This window comes from Geotrypetes seraphini, chromosome 15 (genome assembly GCF_902459505.1).
Source record: "Geotrypetes seraphini chromosome 15, aGeoSer1.1, whole genome shotgun sequence".
In the NCBI taxonomy this organism is placed as follows: domain Eukaryota; kingdom Metazoa; phylum Chordata; class Amphibia; order Gymnophiona; family Dermophiidae; genus Geotrypetes; species Geotrypetes seraphini.
In genome coordinates, this window is record NC_047098.1 from 5,799,445 (window position 1) to 5,820,717 (window position 21,273).

Here is a 21,273-nt window from a genome sequence, read left to right on the forward strand (position 1 = left end):
GACATCTCTTATGAGACAAGAGAGGCCATCTTATGCTGTAAAGTTATTTAGACAACCGAACAAAACAGTTCCAAAAGGGGCCGACCTATTATATTTAGAAAATCGATAACATTTCCTTAACAGATTTATCTGGTCATCTTAGCCATTAAATAAGAGCAAAATCAGAAAGGGAAAGCCTCAGCGGGAGTCATGTAGAGAGATTCTCCAAACTCCCTTTCTCAGTCACTGGCAGAAAAACCTACCCCTGACGCTCAAAATTGCAAAGTAGTTTAAAAAAAAAAAAAAATCCTCAAAACTCTTCAAACAAAATAGATCAATTTTCAAACGTATTTGCTGTATCAAACAAACTTTCAAAGAAGTACTTGCAGTGATTATTCCCAGAGCTTCTTTGAAATCTCCTAGGGCTTCCCTTGAAAATCTGAGGCTTTTCCCACCCTCTGGCTTTGCTCTTATTTCATGGCTGTGATGAACTGATATATCTGTTAAGGAAGTGGTATCGATTTATAAATCTATTAGGAAGCCCCTTTTGAAGTGGTTTTGTTTGATGGTTATCTTTCCTGTTACCCATTTATGACTGTTTTATAAGTTATTCAGAGCCAGGCGTGTTAGGTAAATCAGCTTCCAGCCACCATGTACAATCGCACAGTTAGACGGCAGAAAAAGAGCAACCATTCTATCCTGTTGGACTAGGGATTGCAATTGGCACTTGTACCCATCCAGCTGTCAGTGACCTCTAGGACTGTTTTGGCCCACAAGAACAATGAAAAAAAAGCATGTCCATGTGGTCTGGTACTCACCGGCCAAAGCGATTCACAAAGAGTCCAACGGAGAAAGACCCTACCATCCCCCCGACAGAAAAGATGGCAACAGAGAAGGACCAGAGTGTCGTAAGGGTGCCATCTGGGATTGGCTCCTCATATCGGTACAACCACGTTTGGTTGTAAAACCTCTCTATTACCTACAGAGAGGAAAAAAAGTAAAAAAATAATTATTTACCTTGGCAGCGACCGACACCCAAAACTCAACTTCTGTGCCTGGACTTTTCCTGAATCACAAATCACTAACCACACCTTCACAAAAAGATGAAACAATAAAACTAAACAAACTTTAAAGTTTGGTCAGAACAGAGATGCAAGTACAAGTTACATGTTTTTAAATGGATTTTGTATATTTTGTTATCGTTTTAGTTTTTATAGGTATTATTGGTGCTCTGGAGATCTGACAAGTACCATGCAGTTCATGTAAGCCCCACTAGATGGTGCTGTAAGCATTCATATTTTTCTTAGGCTTCCCTCCCCCACCCCACCCCATGCCAGATGCCACCAGATCTCATGCTGCCAAAGTTCCAAGATGAGGCAACTGCAACGGGTGCCTTGGCAAATAGGTCATGAGCTGAAAGTGACAGATCGCATGCTGAGACACTCGGGAGTGCTTAGAGTCTCCATCAGCAGTCACGAGGATGTTAAAAAAAATACTGATGCAGTGTAGGACACCTAGATGCCCAGGGGCTGGGTCAGGGACTATCTTCCGGAAGACAGAAACATGACAGCAGATAAAGGCCAAGTGGCCCATCCAATCTGCCCATCTGCAGCATCCACTACCTCCTCCTCTCCCTATTGGCTAAGGCTCTTAACACCTGCATTGTGAGGTCATAGAGCTTTGTGGTTAAAGAAACATGATGACAGATAAAGGCCAAATGGCCCATCCACAGCATCCACTATCTCCTCCTCTCCCTATTGGCTAAGGCTCTTAACATTTGCATCTCCTCTTCCTATAGGCTAAGGCTCTTTACACCTTCATTATGAAATCATAGAACTTTATGGTTATAGAAACATAGAAATATGATGGCAGATAAAGGCCACATGGCCCATCCAGTCTGCCCATCCGCAGTAACCACTATCTTTTTCTCTCTCCGAGATGATGATGCCAATGGCTATTCTCTGTGGTTTGCTAGACTAAACAGGGGTCCTTTTACTAAGGCGCGCTAAATGAGAACGCGTCCTTTGAATATAATAGGCGCATTAGAATTTAGCGTGCGATAATCATTACTGCACGCTAAATCGATTAGCATGCGTGCTAAATTGGCTGACTTGCCTTAGTAAAAGAGGGGGGGTAAGAGCAGCAGTAGCAGCCTGGGGTAGCGGAGAAAAGCATTGGCATCTTGGATCGGCCATGGGATGAAGAAGAGGGAGCAGGACAACATCACTTCTGCTTTGCCCACCCGCTGACCACCCAGAGTCAGGACAGGGCCCTCTGCCTTAAAGTAGAGGGAGGTGAGGCACGAGAGGGGGTGCAACTGCTTTGAGGGTCTCCAACTGCAAACCCCTCCATCCAGGACCTCCTTTGTGGGGGTTAATAGACGCCGACAAGCTCAGGGGCTTTGCTGGATGCCAATTGTATATAACTGCAGGGGTTTATTTGTTCACTACAGACTGGGAGGAAGTGGTTCATCTGAGAAGATCCCCACAAACGTGTCATATCAGAGATGCCTACACCAGAGGGGGAGGGGGGGATACAAAAAACACACTATGAAAATCCTTCTAGGTCTGGAATTCCCCTTTCTTCACGCTTCAGCCACTGGCTCTGAGGTCATTGGTTCTCCGAGGAGGTGTGAAGCGCGAGGTGTGTCATCCGACACCCTCGCTTTCCTCCTTCGTCATACCAAGAGGAACGAAATGAGTCCTTTGGCAACGTCTGAGCACACGCCCTCGAGACCAGTTTACCATATGCCGGTAATCTCTCTCTCTCTCTCTCTCTCTGCCCAAACTTGTGACAGCAGCGATAAAAAAAGAGAAGTCCAAAAATGTAGAATTACGAAAGCGGACTTTTAGTCAATGAAAATAACATTGGAGTTGTTGAAATTTTAGAAAGTTCCTCTTTCTTATCCACTCCCGCTATTAGAAATCTGAACCAACAATGGCTTACTACGGTTTAATGTGCTTACTTCCTGTACAAAGCACAGCTGGGCTGACTGTCATCTGAAACCGGTCTCACAAACACGAGTAAATCGGAGAACGAGCAAAAACAGACGGAAGAGCTTATTCAGGGGAAAGTGAAGTATCGCCCCTCACAAGGGCTGCCCACCAGACCCGTGTTGTAATAGGTTGATCCTGTCCTGGTATCACATCAACCAAGAATACAGAAAGCAGATCGTCTTAGCTATAATCCAACCCAATGAAAAACTTGTTAATGAGCTAATGGGGTTCATAAATTCCTGTATTTATTTGATTAAAATTGGCTTCCTCATGCCTATCAACTGGTATCCCGATCAAGTGCATGGATGGATCTGTAGTCTTGACTTTTAAGGTGACCTCAGGGGACATCTTTGCAAAGAAAGTGAGGGAGGGTTTGTGTTCTGGGCTGAGGTCATCCTACCCATCTCTTCATCCCCTGAGCGCTGGGAGGTCTCCTTAATTGCCCGAGGCCTGAGCCGCAAAGACAGCTGAGTCATTGCAACCCAATGCAGACAGGATAAAAGGAGGGTCAGGTTACACGCAGCGAAGATTTCCACTCTCACAGCATCTCTGCAGCGTCCACCTTTCACGCCCCACCCTCCAACTGCCCAACGCTATTTCATAAGAACATAAGACTAGCCTCACTGGGTCAGACCAATGGTCCATCAAGCCCAGTAGCCCGTTCTCACGGTGGCCAACCCAGGACCCTAGTACCTGGCCAAAACCCAAAGAGTAGCAACATTCCATTCGGAATCCTAAAGAATAGCAAGATTCCGGAATCCCAGAGAGTGACAAGATTCTAGAATCTCAAAGAGTGGCAACATTCCATGCTACCGATCCAGGGCAAGCAGTGGCTTCCCCTGTGTCTTTCTCAATAACAGACTATGGATTTTTCCTCCAGGAACTTGTCCAAACCTTTCTTAAAACCAGCTACGTTAGCCGCTTTTACCTCAACCTCTGGCAACGCGTCCCAGAGCTTAACTATTCTCTGAGTGAAAAAATATTCTCTGCCTTTCTTCCTCCTTGAACATAGGGAAATACACCGTTACCATCTTACTGCTGTAAGAATGTCCCTCAAGGTTCTCTGCAGACATTGCTAGTTTTTGAAAGGCTTGCTCCATTTCCTCCTGAAACCAGCCTCCTTTTATCCTGCCCTGGACTCCCTTTCCTCGGGAGGATTTGTCCCCCGCCCTTCCCCAATTTCTTTATACCAGTTCTTCGCAGACGGTAAGGCGTTCCAAGACCCTTCTAGATAGAATGTTGTAGACAGCTTGGAAGAACATGCTAAGTTAGATCTGGCCCCAGCTTTCCAGGGGAAAGGAAAGGCAGACTCGGGAGCAGCTATTCCCACAGAGAATAACTGGCCAGGAAGACGCTTGTGGAGCAGTGCAAATGACCCGTTCTTACTGGCCCTGTGCTCCATTGTACAACACGACTTCTTTGGGATGGAGCTGTGAGAATAAACCAGGACGTCAATAGCTACATTTTTTAAAAAAACAACTTTCATACTCCATCCTGCATTGTGCTCGGGGAGGCGACATGGCGTGACCTACACTTAGATTTCCCGCAACCCAGGAGTCCCAGCAGAGGGGCTACGAGCCCAAAGATAGAGTCTGTGATCCAAAGCCCCCCTAGCTACCGCCGCTGGATTATGAGAATTCTCACTATGGGTCAACATGTGGAACAATTTTTCCAGAGCCCTGGAGCAAAATGAAAATTCAAAGGAAATTTTGGATCTCCTGGGAATATAAGAATCCAAATATTGCCTTAGAGTCTACACGGAAGAACAGGATGTGCTCGTTTAGAAAGCGGTTTCTCTGTATGTGCATGCAAGTGAGTGACCTGCATTTGAGGGACTAACCCCCCCTCTTCTTCGAAACTGCGCTAGCAGTTTTTAGCGCAGAGAGCCGCGTTGAATGGCCCGCGCTGCTCCCGACGCTCATAGGGGAGCCGCGTTGAATGGCTCCCCGCGCTAGAAACTGCTAAGCGCCTAATCCAACACCTTGGCTTTCATTGTCTGGGGAATATCATGCACTTCACAGCTGGAACGCACTTGCTAGAACAGTGTTTTTCAACCTTTTTACACCTATGGACCGGCAGAAATAAAAGAATTTTCTGTGGACCGGCGGTTGAAGACCCCGCCCATCTCTACCCAATGTCCACCCTCAGACCCCGCCCCCATAATAGTACTAATTGTACCTTGCACGTTCCGTGCCTCATCTGGAAGCCTTCCCTTTGACGTTGCGACGTCAGAGAAAAGGCTTCCGGTTCAGGCGCAGGACGTACGTAGGAGCCGCTGCCCGTGGCTTTGTGCACTGAATCAGTGAGGAAGAGGGAGCTGGCTCGAAGATAACGCCCCATCGATCGTACCGTGGACCGGCGGTTGAAGAACACTGTTTTGGTCCTGATGTACGTGCTGGCCCTGTGGACCGGCACCGGTCCATGGACCGGTGGTTGAAGAACACTGAGCTAGAAAGCAGGCAACATGGCTGTCACAAATGTTGTGCACGTCATAACCGCTTGGGGTGAATCTCTTCATGAAAACAATTAAGAAATCCCAATCAATCAATAAATCCTTAGCTAAAAATGTAAATCTTGGTGCATCGAAATTTTTAAGTCTTAAGTTTCCTTTGCAAACCAAAACACTAGGAAGATGGACCTGACCTATTTTCATGAATTTACATTTATTAATATTGGCTGATTTGACGCTCTTTGATGTCTTGTTCTTCTTGCCTGTGATGTCATACATGAGATTAGACAAGCGTCTACGTGGTAGGAACCGACTCAACTGGGTTCCAGGTCAGGAACTCTGACCCTTTCCAACATGGTGGCTCCAGGGATTTTAATTGATTATGGAGGTTACATTTGTTAAAAGCAAAAGAACAAAGTCTTTGTTGAGCGTTAGATGAAAGATTTTAGGATCGAGCAGAAATGTGAATTTGTTTGAAATGACAATATTTCCCCATTTTAACCCGAAATTACAGGTTTTTTTCTGTGTTGTCAATAGCAAGCGATTGGGATCACTGCTGATGACATTTCTTTAGAAACAAAAATAAAATACTCCCCCTCCTCCCCAGAAAAACACACACAGCAAATGACATGGAACATTTTGGACCTTCTACCCCCTACTACTGCTGTCCTTAGCTCAGACAAAGCTAAGCCAGGTGAAATCTCTTGGTGGGAGAGCGTGCTGCTCCCTTTGGGCCACAGCTACTGGCTGCCATGTACGTCTGGCACAACTTTGCGAGTGCAGAACTCCCCACCCCCCTCAGGACGCATGCTGTGCAGAATTCAGTGCAGACACGGGCAGTAGAGGAGGAAGTGAACCGCTGCACAGCGGGTCACTTCCTCTTCCTGTGCCGGCTTAGAGCCAACTGTTTATGTGAAACGCAATCTTGCGCGTGCAGAATTCTGCCAGGAGTACTGCCATGTGAGCACTGGAAATACTGTACAACCTAGACTGGATACAGCGTTTTCTTTGACACACCTTGAACCAATTAGAGCCACCCAGCTCCCAACGCTGCAACTCCTTACCGTCTGAGGAGCATTTATGACTCCGGTGTTGTAGCCAAACTGCAATGAACCGATCACCGCAACACTCACGGACAGGATCAGCTGGAACGTTATCTGTAAGAGAGAAGAGAGAAAGGGGATGAGCGAGGTAGAGCCGGGAGAAGTTTCACAGACAGCAGGTTTTTTTAAAGGATGATCCGATCTCTCCCCCTTGCCCACTCACTGCTTGATCACGTATTCACAGCACAACCCCCAGATACCCAGCATTCTTCGACCCTGGCATCTCCAGCATTTTCAGTACCACACCCCAGAATGATTGTCAAACAATTTTTAATGCCGTTCACCACCTTGGAACCAGGTACCTGAGAAGCCTATCTCCCTTCCTGCTGTCTTTCCTCTCCACAGCCAGCAAGGGCCCTCTAACCCCCTTCATTCCTCTCCAAGGACTCTAGCACCCTTTTTTTTTGCAAGAGTATACAGATTCTCCGTTCAGTCTGTTGGAAGATGCAGATCCATTGCCCAACCTATATTAGGAAGTTGGCAGGTATTACAGAGATTAAAGAACCCAGAATGCACATCTGAAGAAGCACATTTGAAAGCTTCCCTTCACACGGGTTCTACTTATAGATCAAAGGTTGCAATATTGAAGAGAGAAGTAGGGGGTCAAATGTGAACTGAAGAAGCCAATGTACTCCATCCGGAATAGAGAGTTGCGTGGGGACAGAAATCCCACCCATCCCCGCCCATCCCCGCCAGGATCTTCTCGGTCCCCACCCGTCCCTGTCAGGATCCTCTCCGTCCCCACCCATCCCTGCAAGGAATTACCTCCATCCCCATAAAAAGCAGCAATTACTTCTGACAGGATCATCAATTCCACAGTTTCTTTTGTGTTTGTGCTGCTGTTTTCCTTGTGGAATCTCTTTGGTGGAACCCTTTTTTTGTTTTCTGTTCAGGTAATTAACTTATAAACCCCCTCTTTTACTAAGACGGACGTGTCCATTATATTATATGGACGAACCCTGTTTCCAAAGCTTTCCATCCCCATGGGAGTTCCGTGGGCCAGAGGGGGGTCCCCGTGGGAGTCCCGTGGGTTAGGGGGGAATTCCCGCGATCCCTAATCCGGAAGGAATTAAGTCAAGACACTGGGTATCCTGGAGGGTTTATTCTATCAGGACAATTTCACACATATGGGAGGAGAGTGTTTTCCCTTTACCATGCTTAGAGGGCAGTCCTACAGGCTCGCCCATCTCCCCTCCTCCACCATAGCCCAGTGCCACTCACTGACCCGCATCGCACCAGGGTTCCATGTGGGTCAGAGAGAGAAGTAACTGCATTGTCAGGTACCACCAGTGCAAAATTAAAAAAAAAAAAAAATTAGCGCCATGGTTCTAGACCAGATCCAGTTCAGCCTGGGCTAATAAGGTCCCATGTCTGCTCTTCAGGAAGCAAAACCTCACCGATTAAACTACACTTTTCTGCATGTCCCCTCCCCACCCTACTTAGGTCCGATCAGCTACCGTGTACAAGCCAGTATTTGTCCGATCAAGGATAGGACTGGCTCTTAGTCACACACCTTCCTCAATGCTCTCATTATGTACCTCCCCAGCTCCAACCCCGCTCAGCAGAGCAAAATCCCGTCACAGGCTGGACTAATCAGCTTTCGATCTCAGCTCAGGACTTGAGGAATACCATAAGTGGTCTCTTGTTCTGAAATATGCGCTTCTTAAAGGAAAACTTGTCTACATAGATTATCCTCCTGATCTCCCCTGGAAATTTCCAGTTGAATTTGAAGCCAGGGTTATCAAGAAGCTTCCCATCATAAACAGATCAATCCAGGCCAGGTTTCAGCTCCAGTAAATCTCTGGGCTTTAAGAAAAGCAGGAACTACAAGCCCAGAGGTGCCCTGGAAAGGAAAACCAGGAGTGGCTCAGCCTATCCTCGTGACCTGGAGCTTCTTGGCAGACTTACTTCTCATTATGAGAACAACCGTTACTAGGCTCCTGAACTCAACCCAAATGCCTCTCACATGACAAAGAGATACGTCAGTCTTAGACTCAGAAGGATGATTAAGAATTAATTAGCCTTTGGCATCTGTTTTATGCCAGTCAATTGCTCTGCAAAATATTTCAGCTGGAGATGAATTCCGGTCAGGACTCGGGCTGCAGTAAATCACTAACGTTTGTGTAGCCTGGGAGCAGGGATCAGCCAAGATGCGGTCTTTTCTGGTCTCAGGGATGGGTAAAGTCTCAAAGGAAAATTACTTAAAGTACTACTACTACTAATCACTTATATAGTAGATGGTTCCTGCTCGGAAGAGCTTACAATTTAACTCGGACAGACAGACATAGGATACTATAAATAATGTGTTGGGGATGCAGAAACCAAGGTGAGAGGAGTTAGGAGTCGAAAGCATCTCAAAGAGGTGGGCTGACATTTATAGACGGTCCCTGCTCGGAAGAGCTTACAATCTAACTTGGACAGACAGACATGACATAGAGGGTTGGGGATGCAGAACCCAATGTGAGAGGAGTTAGGAGTCGAAAGCATCTCAAAGAGGTGGGCTGACATTTATAGACGGTCCCTGCTCGGAAGAGCTTACAATCTAACTTGGACAGACAGGGTTGGGGATGCAGAACTCAAGGTGAGAGGAGTTAGGAGCTGAAAGCTGTCTCAAAAAGGTGGGCTTTTAACTGGGCCTTAAACACTGCCAGGGATGGAGCCCACCGCAAGTGTTGTATAATGACGGTGTGTGTGCAAGCGAGACAAGGAGTGTCTTGAAAGTTCATGGAGTCCAAATATAGGGAACTAGCAGAACTCCAAGCTTCTTGAATTAAAAAAACTTCAATAAAAGACGAGAGTTACAGGATAAAAGCACAGATCCAATCAAAACTGGAATCTCTAGAAACCGATTTGGTGTTTGCTTCCTATCCCATAAAACAAACTCGAGGGTATAATGCAATGAGGTGAGCTCAAACACTTCCGTGTAGCACTACATTTGCCAACTCACCAGCAGGCCAGGTGCTCAAAGACGCCCGTCTTACGCATCAACGACTCGGACAAAAGAGGAAAGCGTCTAGTCCCAGAAATTCAGTGGGGGGGGGGGGGATTTAATTAATATCAGTGGAGCTTGCAGTGGGTCTTTTAATCCCAGGTGCAAGAAGAGGTAATCCTCAAAATTCAAAGTTCAGTTTATGCAAGAGGCACAAACATAATGGTGGCGATTTAATAAAAATGTTTACTGAATGCAAATCAGGTTTTGCACGTGGAAAAAATGTCTCTTATAAAGGCCACACGGGTTAGACACAGATACACATTATTTAGTCATTTGATTTTCTATACTTTTCTGGTTTACATTAATTTATTCAGGTACTCAAGCATTTTTCCCTGTGTCAGTGGGCTCGCAATCTATCTAATCTACCTGAGGCAATGGGGGGATTAAGTGACTTGCCCAAGGTCACAAGGAGTAGCCTGGGTTTGAACCCACAACCTCAGGGTGCTGAAGCTGTAGCTTTAACCACTGCACCACTCTAGAAATCCAAATGTAGTAAAAGTGAGCTGAGTATAGGACAATCAAGCCATTGTGACATCACTGCTGAGGCTGGCTCTTATTGGTGGAATGAAGCATTATGACATCACAATACCAGCTGAAACTTTCACACTATTTATTTATTCAATTATCTATATCGTTTTCCCAGGGGAGCTCAGAACGGTTTACATGAATTTATTCAGATATTCAAACACTTTTCCCTGTCTGTCCTGGTGGGCTCACAATCTATCTAACGTACTTGGGGCAATGGGGGGATTAAGTGACTTGCCCAAGGTCACAAGGAGCAGCGTGGGTTTGAACCCACAACCTCAGGGTGCTGAGGCTGTAACTTTAACCACTACAAGAGAAAGTGACTCCCCCAAGGACACACACGGAGGTAACGGGAAAAGAGTCGGGGAATTGTATTCTACACACCATGAAGACTTATATTTAACGGGTGTAATCCTGGGAGGGGAAGTCCGAATTCTGGACTATGACTAGTTCTTTGTGCAGCGCTCAGCAAGCTGCGTCTGTTCCCCCGAGCCAAAATATATTCCATCAGTTGTTTAATCTTGTTACACGGTGGGCAGCATGCAGAGGTAGCCACAAGACTTGTTTAGAAATGTTAAAATGTGCAAGAACACGGGGAACATGTCTCGTTAAAGGTGCTTCAAAAGATAGGTAGCAACAAAGTTAAACCCCATAAGAACATAAGAATAGCCTTAATGGGTCCATCTAGCCCCGTATCCCGTCTTCACGGTGGCTAATCCAGGTCACAAGTGACTGGTAAAAACCCAAATAGTAGCAGCAATCCATGCCACCGATCCAGGGCAAGCAGTGGCTTCCTCCATGTCTCTCTCAATAGCAGACTATGCACTTTTCCTCCAGGAACTTGTCCAAACCTTTTTTTAAACCCAGATACATTAACCGCTAAAGTATTTCCCTGTAACTTTGAGTGTCCCCTAGTCTTTGCAATTTTTGAGGGAGTAAAAAATTCATCCACTTGTACCCATTCTACTCCACTCAAGATTTTGGAGACTTCAATCCTATCTCCCCTCAGCCGTCTCTTTTCCAAGCTGAAGAGCCCTAACCTTTTTAGTCTTTCCTCATACGAGAGGAGTTCCATCCCCTTTATCATCTTGGTTGCTCTTCTTTGAACCTTTGCTAGTGCCACTATATCTTTCTTGAGATAAGGAGACCAGAATTGAACGCAATGCTCACTTTTTATCATTAAAGAGACCAAAACATCACCTTCCCAAGTTCAATACTAAATACCAAAATGCTTCTAAAGAATGTAATTTCTCAGATCCATTAAGAACAAGAGTAATTTAATGGTTCAAACGTTCATGGTATAATCCAAGGACTTTTTTTTGGCAGAGGTGGGGGAACAATAGATTTAAATATTTATTGTTTTAGGACAGATTTCCTGGTTAGAAAGTCCTTGACGTGCAGACTTTATCATCTGTTTGAAAAGAGGGAGGTTAAGCGACCTGAAGCAGCTCTGATAAGGAGACTGCATGGTTCTTCCAGGACTACAGAATAACCACGAGGAATACGCCTGAGCGAAATCCACATGTGCTCCCTCCACCGTGTACAAATCAATTTCATGCATGTAATGTTTACTGTAGATACCTGAAAAACAGAGAGACAGGGACAGGGTTGAGACCCTAACATTACCCTGTGCTCTGTGAATGCAAACCAGACGCTCATTTGCCACTCAATTGAACATATGTCTTTGTGTGTGGCTATTATCTGTACTGTGTATGCTGGAAAGTTCCACAAGGAAGGACGGATCCTGATACCCACCGGTACAGGGCAGAGTAGCCAAGAGTTCTGTCAGGTTCATACAAAGGCAAAATTAGCAAGACTGCGCTCAGACCACAAACTCCCAGTTAAAAGGTGGCCACCATCCCTTAGCTGGAGAAATCCCAATGCTTAAAAAGCGGAACCCATATTTCAATAAACAAAAAAAAAAACCAGTAAAATGAACATATGACACTAAAAAAACCAGAACAGCTTTAATATATCGACGGCTAAACTATCCTATAAAGAGCATCAATCAAACATGAAATAATCAATCCAACATGTATAAAAAAACAAGAACCCAATTAACTAGCATTGGGAGTAATATTCAGGCAGCAGTCAGTGTTTCTTTAAATATGGACCATCGCTGGTTAAATTAAACCCAGTGACTCCATACCGCCCCTATTCAGGTACTGACACTGAATATGTGGGAGTTCGGCAGGACACACATAGCCATATTCAGTGCCAAATTCAGATACCTAACCGGGCATGGTTAGGACAGAATATTGCAGGCGTGGATAAGTTTCAACCATGGCCAATGCAACTGAACTGGGTAAGAGCCTCTCCTGCCTGTTGAAATTGCTTTAAAATCTCTCTATTCAAACCAAATTTCTTTGTCATTGTATTTGTACAAAGACTTCTGTGGTGGTGGGCTGGGGGGGTCTAGTTAACTCATAGAATATCACAGAACTAGTCTGATAGCAGTAATACCGTTCCGGTTTTCAAGGGGTCCTCACCATCCTCCGCATTTATGATTACTTTGGTGGTTCTTGAACCTGTCCTGGGGGACCCCCAGCCAGTTGGGTTTTCAAGATAAGAACATAAGAAGAGCCTTACTGGGTCATACCAATGGTCCATCAAGCCAAGTAGCCCGTTCTCATGGTGGCCAATCCAAGTCACTAGTACCTGGCCAAAACCCATGGAGTAGCAACATTCCGGAACCCCAAAGAGTAACAAAAGATTCTAGAACCCCAAAGAGTATCAAGATTCCATGCACAATCTCAAAGATAGAAAGATTCCAGAATCCCAAGAGTAGTAACAGTCCATTTGGAATCCCCAAAGAGTAGCAACATTCCATGCTACCGATCCAGGGCAAGCAGTGGCTTCCCCCATGTCTTTCTCAATAACAGACTATGGACTTTTCCTCCAGGAACTTGTCCAAACCTTTCTTAAAACCAGCTACGCTAATCGCTCTTACCACAACCTCTGGCAACGCGTTCCAGAGTTTAACTATTCTCTGAGTGAAAAAATATTTCCTCCTATTGGTTTTAAACATATTTCCCTATAACTTCATCAGGTGTCCTCTAGTCTTTGTGAAAAATCGATCCACTTGTCCCCGTTCTACTCCACTCAGGATTTTGTAGACTTCGATCCTATCTCCCCTCAGCCGTCTCTTTTCTAAGCTGAAGAGCCCTAACTTTTTTAGTCTTTCCTCATCCGAGGAGTTCCATCCGTTTATCATCTTGATTTGCACGCCTGTCACCTCTATTATATGCAAATCTGTCTTATGCAAATTCATTAAGGATATCTTGAAAACTCCACAGGTTTAAGAACCACTGCTCTAGTGTGGCCAGGCTCTACACGTGGATTCAGATGCATTACTCATCTTTTGCTAATCTGAGCTCAAGGTGAATCCAAAACAAGGTCTGACTCCCTAAAGAGAGCTATCGGGGAGGGTCAAAGCATAGCTTTTATAGATTAGAAAGCTATAACAGAGGCCAAGGCTCCAATTATCAGTCTTTCATTTCCTGTATGGCCCTGTGCTCAAGTTAAAGCAATAACCTAGGGGAAGGATTCAGCCCTACCAAGTGTATCCTTAGAAATAGAATTTGCTTCTTGTAACTTACAAGTTTTCCACATTCTCCCCTAATTTATTCTGGCACAATTAGTGGAGATTAAGGCACCTCTCACTTCTGTCTTCTAATCTCAATATCAAAACCAGAACCACTCTGCACTCGCAGTGGAAATAACTAAGGGGTGCTTTTATCAAGATGCGGTAGGGGTTTAACGCGCGTAATACCGCGCGTTAAACCGCCTGCCGCGCTGGCCGCTAACACCTGCATTGAGCAGGCCTTAGTTTTTTTAGCCGGCCGCGGCGGGGTTAGCGCGTGAGGAAATGTCCAACGCGCTAACCCCGCCAGCGCGGCTTGATCAAAGGACCCCTAAGGTGCGCTAGCGTTTTTAGCGCCCGCAGGATTTTAGCGCGCGCTAAACCCATGCTGCGCTTCTAGAACTAACGCTGGCGTTAAGGTCTAGCGCGCGCGTTAAAGCCCTAAGAGATGCTTGTTCAGCAACATCCAAAGCTTACAAGAAACTAAGAAATGAAAAAAGTTGGTCGGTTTTGGACGATTCTTGGAATTTTGCAAATTCGTGCACCCCCTGCTGGTGTCAAGGGGAACTTTCCCAAGGAGGGCGAAGTTTCTGCAAAGCCCTAAGAGAAGCATCTCATTAACTCCTTATCTGCCCTCGTGTCTCAGTGACCCTTTAAAGGAGGAAGATGCCTGTTATCGGCTTTCCGAGAGATAAGCCCGGCGGCCGCCCGTCTCCAGCAGCCCGACAAGGACCCGGGAGCTTCGGGGAGGCTCGTCCCCTGCCAGCCAATCAGAGTGGAGGCGCGGCGGGAGCCCCGCCCACAGCCTGTGATCGCTTTCACCTTTCCCCTAGATCAGACATGGCTCAGGAGCAGGAAGTGGCGATCTCCCCCCCCCCCCCTCTCCCCTCCCCCGGTGCAGTCAAAGAGCCCGGCTCAACTCTTCATCCACTAAAACAGGATCTTTTCCTCCATCCAGAGCGCATCCAGTGAAATAGCCCCTCCCCATTTCCCCTCCCCCCTCAACCTGAGTACATTTCTCTCTTCCCTAAATATAACATTGGATGCTCGTTTTTGTGTCCTTCTTTGTTTAATGTTTTGTTATATTTAGATGCATAATAGTTTTATTTGTTTTTTAAACCCTGTTTCTCCCTTCCCTCCGTCACGATCAGAGCCCGGGCCCTGCCAAACCCACTTCCAGCGGGAGTGTGCAATAAGGCCGGTGACGCAATTACGAGCGGGGGAAGGGAGCCTCCGGCCCGCCCCGCGAGCGGTCAAAGCTGCAGTCTCATGGTGAGACGCCGAAATGCGTCCTCTTTATGTCCTCTGGCCGTGCTGTGGCGGAACCGGTTTCTTTGCACTGAAATCCGTACCAGCCTCTGGCGCATTTCATGTTTAGCCCTTCAGTAAATGCTGAAACCCATCGTCACTGCAAGAAATCACGAATGTGGTGTAAGAAAAATGCAGCACTCGAGGGCGGGGAAACGAGATTGGGCATCAGACCAGCAGGGAACGAGAAAGCTTTCTGCCTTCCAGCCCTAGTCATTAAGGAAAGGTGGGGAACCCCCCACACGATCACGGTTCCGGCTCCCGCTTTGCGTGTGGGCTGAGAATGAGCCGCTAATCCTTCCGGCCGGCTACAGCCTCCCTCCCTGCATCCTCCAAGCACGGTGCCACCAGCGCACCTTTAGGCAAGGGGGGCCCTCCTAGATGATCGGGGTACCCAAGACGATGCTGAGCAGCACCCCCAGAGCCGGATATTTCGGGGTTTGCAAAGTAAAGCACGAGGGGGCCAGAATGTGTGCGGCCGATGGTTTCAGAGTGGGAGGGGGGAACCCCTATTCAGTCCTGCTGAATCACAGGGCTTTTCGTGAGAGCTGGTGGGTATCAGGTCAAGGAACGCTGAGATTTTATTCTACTAAGAAAATGAAGGGCTCCTTTTACTAAGCCGCGTTAGGGCTTTAACGCACGCTAAATCTTAACGCCAGCTTTGAGCTGGCCTTAGTTCTAGCTAGTAAAAGGAGACTTAAGTGGGAGGGGGGGGGAGATCTCAACAGCTTCTGAACCATGCTACACATTATAAGGAAAGTTATACAGTAGATCCTAATTTTCTATTTATACAGTATATTATTTTTATTTTTGGGGAGGGGAGGGGCAAATCTTTCCCTTTCATTCCTTGCTACCCAGTGGAAATGGTTTGGAAGGTCAGGCTGTGATGGAGACACTGGAAGCATGAATGCATCTGCAATTGTTATCCTGGGGTCCAGGCTGGACCTCAGCCTTCTGAGAAAGGATTTGAACTGTCTGAAAATTGGTTGTCAGGAGATTTTTTTAAAAAGTGTGATCCAGGCTACGCATGCTTGTCTTACTGAATGCAATGGGTCTGTATGGAGGGAGGGGTCCCCATCCTTGAGAAATACCCCTGGGACCATCCGAGAACTATGAATCTTGTTCGGGGGCAGCAGCACTGTTCAGGAAATGAAGGGAGAATTTTTTTTAAAAAAAGAGGATTCCTGCTTTAGAATGGTAATACAAGGATTTCCTGTTTTCACCCCTCTTCAAACCAGGGGAAATGTGAAGGCGATGAGTCAAGATGCAAAATACACAGTGGGCTTATTTTAAGAGTGAAGAAGCCTAAGTTGGACCACTTGGAAACGGTGACGGAACAAAAGCACGCCAACACTGGAGCGCGGACAATTCGGCTCAAGACACCAGCGTGCCGTGGGAAAACTTACTTTTAAAGAGCTCCGACGGGGGGGGGGGGTGCAACCCCCTCCATTATAGAGAAAACTGAACTTTTTCCTAATAAAAAAATCAGAAAAAGTTCAGTTTTCTCTATAATGGAGGGTTCCAAACTCTCCCCCCCCCCCCCAAATGGCAGTGCGAAGAGTATGAAGTAAACTGGGGGAGGGTTCCCCACTTACACCCCCCCATCGGAGCTGTTTAAAAGTAAGTTTTCCCGCGGCACGCTGGTGTCTTGCGTCAAACTGTCGGCGCTCCAATGACTATGAACCCTTGGAAACAACAGCGGCATACAAAATATTTTGCACTAGTACCGATTCATTTCTTTTGCTTGAAATGTCTCGATTTTGCTTCTGGAAAATTTCAGGCTCCAGCCTGTTCTCTTTTGCCCCAGGTACACAATAAGCACCTGTATATAATATGTGACTGAAACCACATAAAGGCATCAAACCCCCTCCACTCTCCCTTCGGTGAAGACTTTCAGAATGCAAGAGGGAGCCACAATATTCCAGAACAACTGAAACACCTCCACATTTATACAAAACATCCCCTAGTTTTCCCAGTCATTGGGGTAACCTGTTATGGAAGAAATGCAACCATGCAACGGGACAATGGAGATGAAACACCAGAATCTCTCTGCAGCTTGACAAATGCAATAAAACTTGGACAGAGAAGATGATAACTCTGTAACTACCTAACTAAAAATATTCAGCAGTGTCATTTCCAAAAAAAAGGATTTTATAAAATGTTACTTCTTTTTTTCCAAGTTGCATTCATGTCCAGAAGGTATTTCTTTGCTTGTAAGGGCTTAAGAAACAGAGGCAATGGATTGGAAGGTGAAGATGACTTGTCCAAGGTCACTAAGAAATTGAAAACTGGCCTCCAGCCACTGGACTACTCCACATCTTAGCCATCCACTGAAAATTAGGAGTCAAAACAATTGACTTCACTAAATATAGCTTATCCCTTAATGGACGTATTTTGGTAAGGTGGTGATGGTTCTCAAGTGGTCATATCCCTGGTCCCTATGTGCTGAAATGATTTTGTACCTGATTTACTAAGAGATTTTGGACATTATTTCCATCCTCCCCCTTTTTTTTTAACTAAACCACGATAGCGGTTATTAGCGCAGGGAACTGTGCTGCTCCTGACGCTATGAGCGTCGGGAGCAGCATGGAGTATTCGGCATGGCTCTCTGCACTAATAACCACTATCACAGTTTAGTAAAAAGGGGGTGTGTGCTAGAAAGTTGGGGGAGGGGGGAAATCAGGCACAGGTAAGTAAGTGTGTGCTTTTTTTATATACAATTTTTTTTTTTTTTTTTATTTATATTTCGCATACACCTAAAGAGATTACAAAACACACCTATAATCATAAGATAAAAACGCGGGACCGATAGAGGCCATGTGACTTATCACATCTGTCTCTCCACATCAGCTCTATAATCCCCCCTCCCCCACCCACTCTCTTTTTATCAGCGACACTGATAGAAGGGGGCCTCACGCAGCAGCCACAGATTAGGAAGGAAAAGAGAATCCAGGTTCTTGGATCGCAAAGACTATTTTTTTGAGCAAGGATATGTGTTTCCAGAAGAAGAAGATATGGTTATGAGATTGGAAGGAAGGCCACAGTGGAAGTTTGTTTTTTTTCTCTAGTGGAAGGTTAGAACAAGGTTATTAGATGCTCAGGCCTTGCATCCTACTTCAGGTCCCTACAAACCCCCCCCCCCCCCAACGCCACCATTTTGATATTAAACATTCCTTAATTGTTACATAATAAGACTGATCTCTAAAAGACATTTAAGTGGATAAGTGGGTTAATTAAACAGACAAAAAATCTACTGTCCCTGTCGGTACAAGTAGGCACTGTTGGTCCTTTGAGTGGCATAATGTATTGTTTTCCTACAACAGCAGCTGTTCTCTGACACCCCAGGCGGCTGCCTGGTCTGCCTAAAGGGTAAAGCCAGCCTCAAGTCTGTTCCTTCAAGGTGGAGTTTCCTCTGAGCATCTGGGAAAGGGCCGCGCCGGAAAACGAGACACCAGCGAGTGAAACATCTCACAGAAACAAGAAAAACGAGATCGTGAGCCAAAACAGAGAAACACGGTCAGACCAGTCCAAGGAGGAAATGTTTAGAAGCAGGGCAGGAGCTGGCTCGGAGTCGGCACTTGACCGGCTCAGGCTGCAATCCAGTAGGACAAGCCACGATGCACACAAGGAAAGCGGATTAGCACCAGCAACCTCCAACACCGCAAAGATATTACCAGAGTACATGGCTGCAGTTCATCCAGTCTTTCCGGGGAGAGTGGGGCGCAGTGGTTAAATGACCCTGGGCAAGTCACTTAATCCCCCCATTGCCCACTGGGACAGTCAGGAAAAATGCTCCAGTGCCTGAATAAATTCATGTCAACTGGGAAAACAGTAGAGAAAATTTCAAAACGAAATATCTCTGGCTACATCCCAGCCTGTGACAATCTAGGCACATCTAGTTCCCCTATCTTGTTCCTGTATCTCATAAAGAGAACCTGAGAGACTAATGATACAGGCAACAGCACCTTTTGTGACCTTGACTATGTCCCTGGCCTTTGCTCTAGACAGCTAAAACCTAGAGACAAGGATTTGTAACTCAGCCTGAGCTCCAACATGGAAAGGACTAGTTGGGATTTCATAGGCAGTAAAACCACTTCTTTATGGGATTCTGCCAGGCACTTTGTCCACTTTGAGCCATTCCTATATTCTTTATTATTTCAGATCCTGACAGGAGGAATCGAGGCAAAGGACAGCTCTTGCATTTTAGATAAGCTGCAGAAATGCAGCCCTGCAGGGTTTCTTGCACTTGGCGGGATATGGACTTCCTGCCTGCTTTTTGAAATGCACTCACACACTTTGCACGGATCGTTGCACTTCTGCATAGTCCTTTTCCCTCCCTCCCACGAGCATCGCCCGACAGCAACAGGATCGTGTTTCCAGTCGCCAAATAGATTCGGAGCAGCCGCTCGCTCAGCGGCGATGTGCGTCGCCCCGATGCCCGCCCAAGCCCCCTCTCCATTCTCAGGGGGCCAATTGCAAACACCGCTGAGATCGGAGAGCTCTGGAAGTGGGGGGGTCCCCTCTGCCCCTCCCTTGGCGCACCCCCTCACCTTGCTGCCGGACTCCATGCTCGGCGTCGACGCCCCCTCTTCCGCTGGTTCTAGCTCAGCAACGAGTCTCTCCCCCGGGATTCTGCGATGGACGCGTGTAGGCGCTCTCAAGGGGCGGGTCAAGCGCTTCAAAAATCCGCTGGGGGGTCAGATCCCGCGTGCACGTGTCCGCGATTACTCCTCTCGCACCGGCTTGCAAATCGTCTCTCTACCGGCCGGGGGCCAACCCCAGCTGTTTATAGCGCGCCAGCCGGTGTGTCCGCCTAAAGCGCCGCTCATTGGCTGCAGCGTGCGGCCGGGGCGGGGCGGAGCGGAGGTGTGTCGGGCGGGGGGCGGGGCCAGGCCAGAGCTTGCATCATGCCACGCGCTATCACGTTCTGTGCTGGGGGGAGGGGAAGCGGCGGCTGCTGCTGCATCATTTCCAGGCTTGTCCTCTTGGCTGAGCCAGTCCAGGTTTTATTGCAATTCACTGTCTGGATTCCCCAGACGGGCTTGTGATTTCCCTAAGCAGAGCTGGACTGGGCTGCGGTTTGGAGGCAGGTGGTAGTGGCAGCCCCAGTATTCCTCTCTTTCTTAGGGTTCCCAGAAAAATGAGGACGGATTGAGACATCCGGGTTTTACTTCCATTGAACGCAGTGGAAGTAAAACCCGGATGTCTCAATCCGTCCTCCTTGTTCTGGAGCCATAACCGAGCTGCTAAGCGGGAGATCTTTGAAGGCCAGTCCTGACTTTTAGACAAGCCTATTATGGTGCATTATGGGACCTGTGGCAAAGACTTCCATGGGTAAATTCAAGACCAGGACTGGGTTTCTGGCCCCACTAAAAATGCCTTAGCTTGCAAGAATGACTCATCTAAGGGTGCACTAAGTCCACTTTCACCCCTTGATTTCTCCATCCTTCAACCTGTCCGGTGGCTCTTTGCCAACCTAACCGTCGCCCCTCCCCCTTCTACGGGAACTTGGGGGACTGGGAGTGGGGGCCAAACAAAGCCCTGTTGCACTGCTTTTTCTCTTTCACCTATTTTCTCTGCCTTTTCTTGTTTTGCTTTAGATGATTTTCTTTATTTTTTCATCAACTATTTTCATCGTTCCTGTGAGCGTCGGAGCAGCATTGGCGCATTTAGCACCCCGGGCCACGGTAGAAACCGCTACCACGGCTTAGTAAAATGGGCATAAGACCCTAGTCAAGTTGCAATTTCATTTAAGGACTCCTTTAGGAACATGGGATTCTTCGTGAGCATTTTTTTACTTTCATTGTCTCTGAGAAACTTCTCCCCTCCTTTAACAAATAAATCTTCTTGAGCCCAGTGACTTCTCTCTCTCCTGTGAGTTGTCAAGGCGATGTGGCCATCTCTTCTTCTTTACAAGGATGTGATCCATTACCATGGTACCACACTCCTCCTGTATCTTCCTCTGGAAAGTGGAAATCAGGGATTTTATGCAAAGTTATCTTTAGATAACTAGGGCTGGCTTAACTGATAGGCAAACTGGACAGTGGCCTAGGGCACTGAGGGCAAAGAGCAGCTGCAGTGAAAGGAAATAGATGCTCACATCCAAACTCCTGAGAACCATTTATTTTTAGCTGTGTGGAAAGCAGAGTTTTCAAACAGCCTAGTTACACTTCTCCCTCCATATTCGCGGTTTCATCATTCGCAGTTCGCAGTTTCGATTATTTGCCATTTTTAGCTTGCTGGCTCCTCCCCCCAAATTACATCAGCTTGCATAGAGAAATCGCTGATTCCCAGCACTTTCTTCACCGTGGTTTGCCTCTCCTTCAGGAACAGACCAG

General features: G+C 46.7%; 1 protein-coding gene across 1 annotated transcript in view; it reads right to left on the minus strand.

The window, feature by feature from the left end:
- The window catches only part of SLC2A1 (solute carrier family 2 member 1), a 34,719-nt gene extending 15,037 nt beyond the window's left edge, over positions 1 to 19,682 (minus strand). The window contains exons 1-3 of the mRNA XM_033922202.1: positions 19,486 to 19,682; positions 6,489 to 6,581; positions 798 to 958 (exon numbers count right to left, since the gene is read on the minus strand). Of these exons, the coding sequence (XP_033778093.1) occupies positions 798 to 958; positions 6,489 to 6,581; positions 19,486 to 19,503 (272 nt within the window). The 5' untranslated portion in view covers positions 19,504 to 19,682. The remainder of the gene's footprint in view (positions 1 to 797; positions 959 to 6,488; positions 6,582 to 19,485) is intronic.
- Positions 19,683 to 21,273: the final 1,591 nt, after the last annotated feature.